The sequence below is a fragment of the Curcuma longa genome, chromosome 2 (assembly GCF_044706935.1).
Source record: "Curcuma longa cultivar G26 ecotype Majalengka, Jawa Barat chromosome 2, ITB_CL_G26_1.1, whole genome shotgun sequence".
NCBI lineage: Eukaryota > Viridiplantae > Streptophyta > Magnoliopsida > Zingiberales > Zingiberaceae > Curcuma > Curcuma longa.
The window spans coordinates 3578654-3591064 of NC_133862.1; the positions used below are offsets into that span (position 1 = coordinate 3578654).

Sequence of the window (12411 nt, forward strand, 5' to 3'; positions counted from 1 at the left end):
AACTAAGTTGGAATAGTTTTGTCCATCATTGGGATAGTTTTTATTAGTGTTAGAATAATTTTAATTAATGTTGAAGTAATTTTAACTAATAATTGAGTAATTTTAATTAATGTCGGAATAATTTTGACCAAGTTCAAGTGGAAATAAAATTTTGACTAGAACCAATCAAATGGAATTCACAAAGTCCACAGGGCATTCAATTCTTCATTTAATTTGATCCCCAAAAGTCCACACTTTTGAATGGAAACTATGAAGTCCTTAACACAATTTTTCCACACGAATTATGACTCCCCTTGCAGAGGTATAAATTGTACTCTAAATTTATCCAATAGATAAATCAGAAAAAAAAAAATTCCTCTACCAAATATATATACAAAAAATACATGAGCTATGGAAAATTAGTGTCTAAATAAACACTGCTTATACAGTTGCTTGAGGAATCCAACAAGCTGCGCACGGAGCGAACAATGAGCTACTTTGTCTAGTCCGGTTAGGATATCTGGCTTTCACCATTAGTTGAACTTTACAACAAAATCACTTACAAAAATTCCCAGATAGCTCTTATTTGAGGAACAAAAATACAAGCATTCCTACAAGAAAATAACACTGTAATTCACATCCATTTGAGACTCTTCTGTTCTAATGCTTCTCATCCTTGGGAATGTCTTTCTTCACTGCCTGAGAATCCAACTCCTTTGGTGCTGATCGTTCCACAGATCTGTAGAAGATGGATGATGTGTAAGATAAAGGGCAGAGATTGGAATCGCTGCTGCGAGAAAAAAAAAACAATTTTCCTTAAAATTATGGGGGAAGAATGAGCATTAGAAGCTCTGTGACCTAGTTGCAAAGAGAAACAAGAAGCAATAGAATTTCCCTGTTGAGCAACTACTAGACACACCATATTTGACCTAAAATGAGCTTGAGTGCATATTATAATGGACATAATATGCAAAATCATTAAGAAATGTTATGAATCAAGAGTAAGAACACACAAGTGGATGTGACTTTAAAAACTCTCTAAAAATTTGTGAGGTTGGATCAATCTTTATTCAGACACAATTTAAAATACCAAAAAGTGTGGAAAGGTTACTTTGTAGCTTCTTAGTTTTACAAGCAAAAGCCTCAAAGAGCAACGACACAGAAAATATGACAGTTAAGTAACAAAGTCAATTCACACTAAAATAGAGATATTTGCATTATAGAACTATCTCATCACAACTACAGAATTATCTTTCTCCACTGGCCACCATTTGATTTCAATGTCTTTTTCTATCTCTTAATGTGATTGAGAAAAATGGCTCAGATTGACACAAATCTTTCTTTCCCCATAAATGAACTCATCACAAGTACAGAACTATCTTCCCCACCAACCACCTATGGATTTCCAACAAGTATATCCTATCTCTAAATGCAATTGAGGAATTGGTTCAGATATCTCATGATGATGTAGATTGGTGGTAATAACTAACAAGGACCAAAGGCATCGATGTATTAGGTTCATGTATGTGTTTACTTCATATGATACCTGCAAGAAAATCAGCTTTTTTCCTATATTTTGTATTACATTTTGGCTTTTGTGTCTTTCTACTCTGGATGTGATTGTTATAGAATTGTTGGATCAATGATAGTTCACATCCTTTCAACTATCCAGAAGTGGAAGCACTTTTGGTAAGGAAAAAACATGGTTGATAATACACACACGAGAGTCATCAAATTTTGAAGAAAAAGAAATTCAGTGTGGAATTATTTAGTTCTTGGGAAGTATAACAGCTAGCTACTCAGAAGCTTTGCTCCTTGTTAATTGTTATGCTAAATGGGATTCATGTATTCCATATATGGTAATTTTGGTTATTGTTTATTATGTTTTATTAGATGACTTTTGATTTTTTTTTCCCCATATAACAGCTAGCTACTCAGAAGCACTTTTGATTTTTTTTTCCAATGTATTTTATATTTAATAGTTTCATTGGAGGATTCTACTTGGTTTTACATTGTTGAATATCTTCAACTAAGCAAACAGTTGGCATATTCAGATCTCCAATTTGCTATATGATCTCTCCTATTAATTTAATTCATGAATTGATGCACCTGGTTGCCTATTATTATAATTATCAATCAAATAGTTTATACATTCTCGATGTAATATCTAAAATGCTACTAGGCCTCAAAACAAAATCAGAGATCAACTTGGAGCAAACATCCACCTGCAATCTCTTATTTTATCCTAAATAGGCTAATTTACAAACTACCAAACTCATTACATGAACACAAAACCCTAGAAATTTTCACATACAAACTTAAGTAACCGAATTAGAAGCTCTAGGTTAATCAACTATTCTCAGTTTAATGTCTAGAAACATTATTCCTTAAGAAAATGGGGTCGCAAACGCAAGCTAAAAGGACATTAACAATAAGCAATAGGTCCATAGATTCTAAAAGATCGATGCTTTCTTAGGTTATAAAATGCATGTTAGCTGAAAAAATATATACTCACGCACTTGGGTGATATCATTTTTTGAGGAAAAAAACAAGATTTTAAATCGCCATTAGCAGATGTTTATAATCAACTCAATGGTGATATGAAATGCTTGAAATGGCCAAATAAATACTTAAAACTTTAAGGAACACATCGTGCTAGTGTGAAAGAGTATCTCAGAGTAGTAAGATACATGAACGATCTACGCAAGGTCAAATGGCCAATAATCAAACAAAGGAACAATAAGCTGAATCATATGCACAAAGAATCGTGTCATACAGTTTACTCGAAGAATAAAACGGTTTTACAGTTGCAAACTTTCTTACTTGGAAGCGGAGGCGGACTCTTCTTCGAGCCACTGGCGGATGTGGCGCACGTTTCGGCGGAATATAGCGGCGGACTGTTTCACGTCGCTGCGGAGGAGGAGGACGGCGGCGGTCACGCCCACTACCGTCACTATGAAGTTGGTCAGCGCCATCGTCTCTCTTCTTCCCTAATTGAACTGGAACTGAGACGACAACATCGATACCGGATTTGTGAATAAAACGGTTGATTATATGAAGCACATGACTGCGACAATGATGTAAACCGGTTTCATTAATACCGTTATTTACGCTGTGATGGATCCTAAATTGGAATTCACTATTTGCAAAACGGTCGTTATATTAAGCACATAACTGTGACAATGATATAAACCGGTTTTATTAACACCGTTATTTCAGCATCTCAGGATCCTCGTTGGACGCACGGCATCTTCGATGTTGAACAGCGTCTCCGTCTCCATCTCCGAGGACGGCGGCGATGTCGCGGGGATGACGCGAGTTCGCCCTCGCCATAAGCGCAAGAAGCCGCGGCCTGGAGGGCGGCGCGAGATCCTCCCGCGGGCGGCGAGGACCGCGATCCGATGGTGGCCAGTGTTGCTGTTCCTCCCAGCCATTGTACTTCTCTTCGAGATCTCGAGGGTGGTGAGGAAGCTTCCCGACGATGACCGACCCAATCTGAGCGCTTCCTCCAAGGAGGAGGAGTCGCCGCGGAACCTAAATCGCCTCGATCGGATGACTAGAGTCGTTCACGGTGTTAGAGAGCGTATGCTATCTTGAAATCTCTTCTCTTTTCATGATAAAATTCGGACCTTTGTATATTTTCCTTGGTTATCATTCCATTTGGGAAATTTTCTCGATGAAAAAATTGATCTCTTAATGAACCAGAAATTGACAAAAACTCAATGCAATGCGAAGAATCAACAAATAACATTTCTGGCCAGCATGTTGTTCATCCATTGAAATGCATGTTTGACTATAATCATTATGTTCTAATCCTTTAACATTTGGAAATCTTAGATTAGTGTTAGCTACGAGTTGTTCAGTATCAAAAACGAGTCAAATTTAGTTCTTTCACTAACATTCATTCTCTTGATTTGGCAGCCTGCCTTAAAATCCTTAATGCAGAGCAGATAGAAAAATTAGAGTTCCCGGCATCTGCAGAAGCTGATTTCCCTGCCAAGAGTGTGCTATACAAAATAGAGACTGGTGAACACCATGTTGAAGGCAATGATACATTTATGCCGAAAACAGAAACTGCAAGGTTTAATTTGTTTACTGGATATCCAACACTTGGCGAAAGAGAACAAAGTTTCAAGGTCTTATTCTGCTCCTTTTATCATTTTCCAGTGCTTCATTATACTTCCAGTAGTCATTCCCTGTTTTTCTGTATCATGTGAGAGGTTATTTGATTGCATGTTGCACGTATTAATGAACTATCAACTATCCATAAACTTAGGGCTACAACCGAGTTGAACCAAGTGGTGCTCTTCCTTCAATTTTTCAGCATGATTCAACTACAAAAGTATATCTAGCTTGTATTTCCTAAATTTTACAGAGCTAAAACATTTTCTAGCTTTTCTTAGGCAGCTTAATGGTTTGTGCTTATTTCAAATTAGCTGAAAAATTCAATTTATATTGGAATCTGACACAAACATAAGTTATAGCTTAAAATCTCTCATTTTGATATCAAACACATTTAGTGTGAGGTTACTAGAAAGCATAAAATTTTAAAAATATTAATATTTGTTAAGGTCAACCAACAAATGTTATGGGCCTTCCAACGGAACGTTGGAACAGGTCTTCTATAGGATCAAACTGGACGAAATCAGCAAAGAGCGAGGCTGAGGATCAAATGTGGATTATTGAGGTGTGGAGTCTAGGTAGGAATTAAGAACTGAGTGGCCAAGTGGTCGACCAAGGGGAATTCCCATGGTGAAATTTCAGTCATGATGGAACCTCTCTCTCTATTGCCAGCCTCCCTTACTCTATTCCTTGGGTTTGTATTTACAGACCTTGGAACTCGTGGCCATATCGTTAGGTTTTTCATGCATCCTAGGTGCGACATCAACTGAATTGTCGCAGGGTTGATGCCATGTTGGCACCGGTTTAGTGGTATGGCCCGATGCCCCAAGGACCTCCATGGTGATGCATGTTCTGTCAATGCAAGTGGTGTTTATGAATCTGCCTGAACCATCTCTCCAAACTCTGTTGGCCCTTGAGGTTGTGAGATGCAATCAATATTAAGGTGCAATTAAGTGTTGTTCCAATTAGTGATAAAATGATAGAAAAAAGGTTAAGACAGTATGCGTATCTTCAAAGATAATCAAAAGATTCTATATTTTATCAGAGCAAAACTCATATGGGATAGAGAGAGGTCAAAGAAATTATTAGTGAAATTTAATTAAAAATTTGATTATTAGTGGTATAATCTTGCATAGGGCTTAATGAAGGGATAAGATTCATGGAATCGACCCCAAATAATTGGGACAAACATGATTTGATGATGGTAATAGTTATGAAGCTTGAACTTATCTTACAACCTATAACATAAGCATTTGATAGATCACAAGGTCACATCAAGCTTAAAAATGAGCTCATTCATGAGTCTATATGTAAGCTTGTTGATAATCTCATAGTTAATGGTTGAGCCTGTAAGTGGCATGTTTGTGAGTCTTTAGATAGGTTTATTTGTGACTTGCAAGAAAATCTGTCCTTATGAGTCAATTCACTAGTTCACGAGTGTGCATGATAAGCACACAGTAACTCTGCTCACAATCTTATATCAGCAACATTATGTCTTATTCTATCTACTCATCTAGAAAGTGTCAACGAAGATAGCTTGCCTCGCTGGAACTCTAGTAAACTTGAAACGAGAGCAGATAACCAGAGAAATATCTTTGGATGAGCAGTGGCTGTCTTATATGTTATATTTAATTTTGGCACATCCTTGTTTCAGGTTAATGAAACTGCTGCCGTGCATTGTGGCTTTTACAGTGAAAGAGGAGGATTTAAAATTCCTGATGCCGACAAAGATTATCTGAAAACCTGCAAAGTGGCAGTCTCAACATGTGCATTTGGTGGAGGGGATGATCTGTACCAACCTATCGGAATGACATATGCATCACTTAAGAAGGTTTGGACTGCCACGGTGTTTCTTACACAGGACAATTTTTCATCATTCATGGAATCAATCATCAATCTACTTCACATGCAGGTTTGCTATGTGGCATTCTGGGACGAAGTTACTCTTTCATCCCAGCAAAAGAATGGGAAAGTAATTGGTGAAGACCAATTCATTGGTAAATGGCGCATTGTGGTTGTCAAGGATCTTCCTTTCTCAGATCAACGACTGAATGGGAAAATACCCAAGGTATTTCTAAGTCATCATAATTCATAGAGAATACACTTTTCACCAGTCAGTTTAGCCAGATATTATTTTATCTGAGAATCTACTGCATTTGCTTGTGATTTATGAGATCTGTATGTTAATCACCCCTTGTTTGCTTCAGATGTTGAGCCATCAACTTTTCCCTAACTCATGGTTTTCAATTTGCATGTCATTTGTGGAATTTGTATGTTAATCACCCCTGGTTTGTTTCAGATGTTGAGCCATCGACTTTTCCCCAACGCAAGGTTTTCAATTTGGGTTGACTCAAAGTCTCAGTTTCGAAGGGATCCAATTGGTGTACTTGAAGCTCTACTCTGGCGCACTAATTCTGTGCTTGCCATTTCTGAGCATGGAGCTCGGAGCAGCCTCTATGACGAAGCAAAGGCTGTTATTAAGAAACACAAAGCCACACCAGAAGAAGTTGAAATTCAACTAAATCAGTATAGACAAGATGGTATTCCCGACGAGAAGAGGCTGAATGGAAAGAAAGGTTGATATCCTAGTCTTAACTACACAAATGAGGGCTGATCACTGATAGTATTATTGCTTTGCAGCTCTAGCTGAAGCATCTGTGATAGTGAGGGAGCACACTCCATCAACAAATATTTTCATGTGTCTCTGGTTCAATGAGGTCGTTCGATTCACGTCAAGAGATCAACTAAGCTTCCCATATGTTCTCCGACGTCTAAAGATCCCTCGAGTAAATATGTTTCCTGTATGCACCAGAAAAGATCTCGTGAACAGTATCGGGCACACCCGCAAGGTGAAACCTCTTGTAAAGCAAACCAGTTAACCCTTTGATGCTTAAATACCCACCAAACACACATCTAATTCTTTTCGGATTATCTTCTTCACTGATATTGAAGAGATGATATAGGGTTTAGTGATCATTATTTCATTTGTTTTAGTGAAATGATAGTGATTCCAGCAGTTCTTAAGTGATTAGTTCTGAGTTTGTTTCTTCTTCCATTCCACCTGCCTAGTGATTTGGTGTAGGATTATGAAATCTACCTAGTGATGAGAATTTTGTAATATAGGTGTTGAATAAATCCTTATTAATGTATTTTTAAAATCATTTAATATTTTTGTTGCACCTTTTTATACTTTTTGTAATGTATTTTTAAAATCATTTAATATTTTTGTTGCACATGCATAGATGGTGCTTTCTCATATGTTTGGTATGAAGATTTATTTTTGAAATTATTTCTATATTAAACATAATATTTTTAGATATTCCAAATCTTGTATGCACTGTTAGAATAGTATATGTGTTGTTAGGTATATAATCTTTATAAGGATATTATCACCTAGTAAAAATAACATAGGTGTTTTTCATGATCTCATAAGTAAATCTATGTTTAGTAGGAGGAAGGTTTGAGGAGGAGGAAAGTGGAGAGAATGAGAGCCGCGAGAAGAAGAGCAATTTTGCGTCCCTAACCTTCGATTGCGAGGAAGGATGAGTTTGGATCGAATCGATCGAGATAATGTTCTCTTTCATCGTGAAACTGTAGTTTTTCAATTTACCATCACAGATGGTTTGGCATAGTTTGAATTTTACCTTTTACTGAAGTATAATATTAGTGGTCAAAAAGTCTACAATTAATAAAGAAAAGAATAATTAATCTTTTTATTAATTTTCTCTTTCTTTTTCATATTTGAGTGAATCTATCAATATAAGCACACACCACTTTTCTACTTTACAAGCAATTCAATCATAAAACAAGTTAATTTGATCCACAACCTCTGATAAACAATCAAAAAAACTTTAACATTTTTTATTAAGCAATCAACCATGTAAAGCTAATTCTAAAGTAATCCCAATTGTGAAAAGAAAATTCCCCCACAATCATCATGGAAGATGATTAAGTTCATGATGAATCAGCTGCTCAAAGTGGGAATTAAAGACTCTATAGTGTGTATAGGCATAATTAAATTGATTATGATGGTGTAGGATTGTTGAAATGGACAAGGATCGAATCTCAATGAAGTTAAGATAATGCTTTCCTCTATTATGACCAACTGCAACTTCTCGATTCACCTCCTCATAGATGATCATAAAATTGACCGTATGAGACTATTGGGATGACGAATTTTACCTTTTACGTTAAAGTATATTAATATGTATACACTTGCTGTTTGCAATATAATTAAATATATCATCCGAAGAGTCTTTTGTAGCATTTCCTGGAAGGTTCCCTCCACATATCAAAAAAATAAAATAGGATAAAAATTAAAAAGGCTATATATTGTTTTCTTAAAAAGACCACCCTAAATTTTAGAATATTAAAATGACATCCTAACTCTTTCTTCATGCGAATGTATCCTATCCTTGAACTTGTTTCAACTTATAATAATTTTGTTTAGAATTACTATATATCTATGTAATAGATTTATTCAAAATTTTAAACAATTTAACTAAAATTATTTATAGCAGTATGAGTTAAAGTTGGAATAATTTTAATCGTATCAAACAAGAATTTTTAATATAATTAGGTAGGAATAATTTTACTTTACGTCATAAGCATTATTGGCAAAAAAAAAAAAAGCTGTTAAAATAGTACCGAAACAAAAGTATTTTTAAAATGAAAAATAGAATAAAGCATTGTTATGAAATTAGAAATCGAATGGAGTGCTACTTGATATTTTTCAAAATGAAATGACTAACGATAACAAAAATAGAAGGTGGCATTTTAATTTATGCCCTAATGCGGTAGAAATCTATCTCTGCACTATGGAATCGATGACGTTGAAGATTTCTCCTCATGATGTGGTCAACTAAAAAAAATAACATTAGAGCTGCCAAATAGACTAACCTATGGTGGAGCGGGTCAATCCACCAACTTGGCGGATTAGGAAATCTCCAACCTAACCCAACTTAAGGTGGACCGCGGATTAAACAGCCAACCCACAGGCTTGTTAAAAAATAAAAAAAATATTAAAAACATTAAAAATATTAAAAATTTTAAATTTAAATTATAATTTAAATTGATTAAGTTAAAATTTTTAATTTTGAATTATAATTTTTAAGTTTGAATTGTAATTTAAATGGATCAAACTTACTAATTCATTGAGTTTTCTACTTCAATTGTAAATTTTAAAATAAATAAATAAACTTTTTTAATCTGCGGACCAATCTAAATCCGCCGTAGGCCAACCTCTGCGGATCGTGGACTTAGATGGACCAATCCATCTTAAAATGGATTGATAAAATTTCAACTCAATCTGCTTAAATTACTTGGCGGAGCGGACCAACTCCGTGAGCTTAATCCAAATTGACAGCTATAAATAACATGCATCAAAAGATTCACGAGGAGTTGTTCTGACGAAATCCTTTTAATGTCTAAGTTATATGGTACATCAACAGTAGAATAAAAAGAGAAAAAAAAAAACAGAGAGTTCGAGAGAGCCCACTTCGCAGAGTATATAGTATATACGTGGATATTTATCAATGTGAGAGGGTTAGATACCCATGAAGATCATGAACAAGTGGAGATCATAATTCATGTCTATTTGTAGCCTGTTGACCACGGTTAAAAGAGTTCAGATGACTCGGCCTAATGACTGAGCAACTCGAGAGCTCAGGAAGTTGAACTATCTCGACAGCTCAAACCAACTCAAATCTCATACCAACTCGGACTAGCTCGGTTCAACTCGATAGCTTGGGACTACTTGTAGCCTGCTAACCTCGACTAAAAGAGCTCAAACGGCTTAGAGAACTCGGCCAAATGGCTCGACAACTCGATAGCTCAACAAGTTGTACTATCTCGACAGCTCGGACCAGGAATCTCAGATCAGCTCGGTTCTCAGGAAAAAGAAAAACAGAGTTCAACAATAGTCAGACAGAGTTCGAGACCAGCAACACTTGATTCACTTGACATTTGCTTCAATGCTTCAAGTAAACGCAAACAAGCATCTACATGTAAACTTCCATCCATTCACTTCTACATGTTTACTCTATAGCCACTGAGTTGTCTAAGAAAATGACATGTTTTGATAACAAAACCTGATAGAATTGTAAGACTATTTTGAGAAGGAATGAATCAATTCACAGGGATTTTTAGAAGAAAGAAAATCTATCAAGAGAATCTAGTATTATTCTGTTGATCTGGAGGAAACAATCTCCAACCTCTACAAATAGAATTTACCATCTACCAAATCATATCACCAGGAAGCAACAAGCCACAGATTGAAAAGAGATGATGCAGCAGTTAGAAACCAAGCTAAGAATGCCATCGCAGTGGACAACTGGTACCGACCGCAAAACTTCGGCGGGCAGTAATTCCCATCAAAGTGGAGGAGGAGATCTATAACACCAGCAGAGGCAGAAGCTGCAGCTAGGGAAAGTAATGACAGAACCTGACAGAGTAGAAGTTGGATAATCAATGAATGGAAAAAGAGAACTGAAGATGATTGCAATTGTAGTATCATATGGTGAAAATACACACCATATCTCCTATGACGACGATTACCATCAGGCCAGGAAGTCGTAAAGAGCAACCTGAAAATGCTGAGTAGATGTCGAACATTGCTAGTGTGCAGCTCCAAGGGATTACCAATCCCATGATTGTGACTAGAAAGCTATTATGTAAAAAAAAAATTCACATGTAAAACTGCCTCAAAATAGAAAAGTTTATTTAAATTATCAAAAAACTTTAGAAGAAAGCTTCAATGACTAATTTATTGGAAAAATATGCAAGAGTAGGATACATGAGCTAAAACATTAAACTGTCTTCATTAGGTTGCCCAAAATGTTTCAGATGCAAAAAAGCACCTTGCATAATTCATCCAACCTTCAAGAAAAAAATCTATCAGAAATCAGAAATGAAACTAACCTCACCTGAAAGTGGAAAAGAGTAAAGGATGCATATGCATCTAAATAGTTTGATTGATTACTTGTACATGAACTCAAACATTTTAATATATACTGCTCAGTTCAGATGCACATCATATACAAGCAACCTAAACAATTATTTTTGCATCAAAATAATAGCGAAGATTGATCTTTGTTAGTCAGTAAAATCAACAGCAACAGAGAGTAGTGCCCATGGGAGTTACAAGGAAGTGAATTTAAGCTACTCAACCCTAAACTAAAATATCACCAGTAAATTTTACTCTGATCCAGGAATATGGCAAAAGAAAGATGAAATCAGTAGTTCTGTTTATGTTTTTTGTGTAGAGTGTAGACAAGTCAAAAGTTGGATGTGGAACAGATGGATCAGTTTTTTATTGTTTCCTTTGTCAAATAATGAGAAAAGACGGATATCTGAAGACATGAATTTGAGCATTCACTTTCAAAACCCTTTCATCCTCTCTATATGCATCCATTCAACACTAAAAGAATAATTAAATAATTTCCTTCTGATCTATCCCTTTTCTTTTTTACATATTTAATAAACATTCATTCATCGTTTTCATTTATCGTTGCCAAAAATCAAACTGATAGACAACAGAAACTGGTCAAAGTTATCAATTTTCCACAAACCAGAGCATAAAGTCAAAGTTTCACTACACATGCATGAGAAAAACAAGCTACGGCGTAAAATCCATACCAGAAAACGTCTATGCATAAGGAAAACATCAACGCCATAAACGAAATAAATCATCGATGATAAGGAGAGGGATTAGGAATCGCACCAGAAAGCGGTATAGCTGTAGAACTCGACGCCGACGGACATGAGGAGTAGGGCGGCGGAGGAGAAAATCGCCTGCCCCAACCTGAGGGACAAGCTGGCGGTGGTTCCGACGGAACCCTGCGTCTCATCCATCGCACGGTGAGGAGCGGCTCAAGGGCATGAGATCCTCGACGGGAGGAGCGATCGCGTCGGCCGGATTCGGCGCTCATCTTACTCTCGCCCCGCCTCCTCCTCTTCCTCTGATCGATCTCATGCCCTTCCCCTGCTTTGTCCTTCCTCTCGATCTAGGAATCGAATCGCAATCGAAGGGAGAAGAGAGAGCGAGAGAGACCAAGAACGCCTTCTCTTCTTTATTTTCATCGTCATAAATAGGCATACCGAGATACTGCCACGTGGATTTTTTTTATAAGAAATATTTTTTTCCTGCTTTTTCATCTTGGAATTTTACAAAAAAAAAAATCTAGAAATGTCAACTTTTCACACTACCTTAATCACTTTTTAAATTACCCCCATGCACTTTAAAGTTTCTCATTTTTACCCTATCACGTTAATTTAAGAAGTCAATTAAGATATTTATAAAATTATTAGTAG

The 12411-nt window shown here is 36.2% G+C and overlaps 3 protein-coding genes across 3 annotated transcripts; 1 reads left to right on the forward strand and 2 right to left on the reverse strand.

The window, feature by feature from the left end:
- Positions 1-360: 360 nt before the first annotated feature.
- Positions 361-2989, reverse strand: LOC141822410 (uncharacterized). Its single transcript, XM_074709856.1, has 2 exons — positions 2803-2989; positions 361-718 (listed from the first exon to the last, which is right to left on the reverse strand). Exons 1-2 carry the CDS (start codon positions 2952-2954, stop codon positions 640-642), a joined length of 231 nt encoding a protein of 76 aa, XP_074565957.1. The 5' UTR covers positions 2955-2989; the 3' UTR covers positions 361-639.
- Positions 2990-3234: 245 nt separating this feature from the next.
- On the forward strand, positions 3235-7219 carry LOC141822196 (putative hexosyltransferase MUCI70). Its single transcript, XM_074709630.1, has 6 exons — positions 3235-3562; positions 3901-4115; positions 5756-5932; positions 6014-6169; positions 6401-6677; positions 6742-7219. The coding sequence occupies exons 1-6, from the start codon at positions 3235-3237 to the stop codon at positions 6978-6980; spliced, it is 1392 nt and encodes a 463-aa protein (XP_074565731.1). The 3' UTR covers positions 6981-7219.
- Positions 7220-10241: 3022 nt separating this feature from the next.
- Positions 10242-12143, reverse strand: LOC141822206 (CASP-like protein 5C1). Its single transcript, XM_074709643.1, has 3 exons — positions 11822-12143; positions 10633-10765; positions 10242-10543 (listed from the first exon to the last, which is right to left on the reverse strand). Exons 1-3 carry the CDS (start codon positions 11950-11952, stop codon positions 10349-10351), a joined length of 459 nt encoding a protein of 152 aa, XP_074565744.1. The 5' UTR covers positions 11953-12143; the 3' UTR covers positions 10242-10348.
- Between the last annotated feature and the right edge of the window lie 268 nt (positions 12144-12411).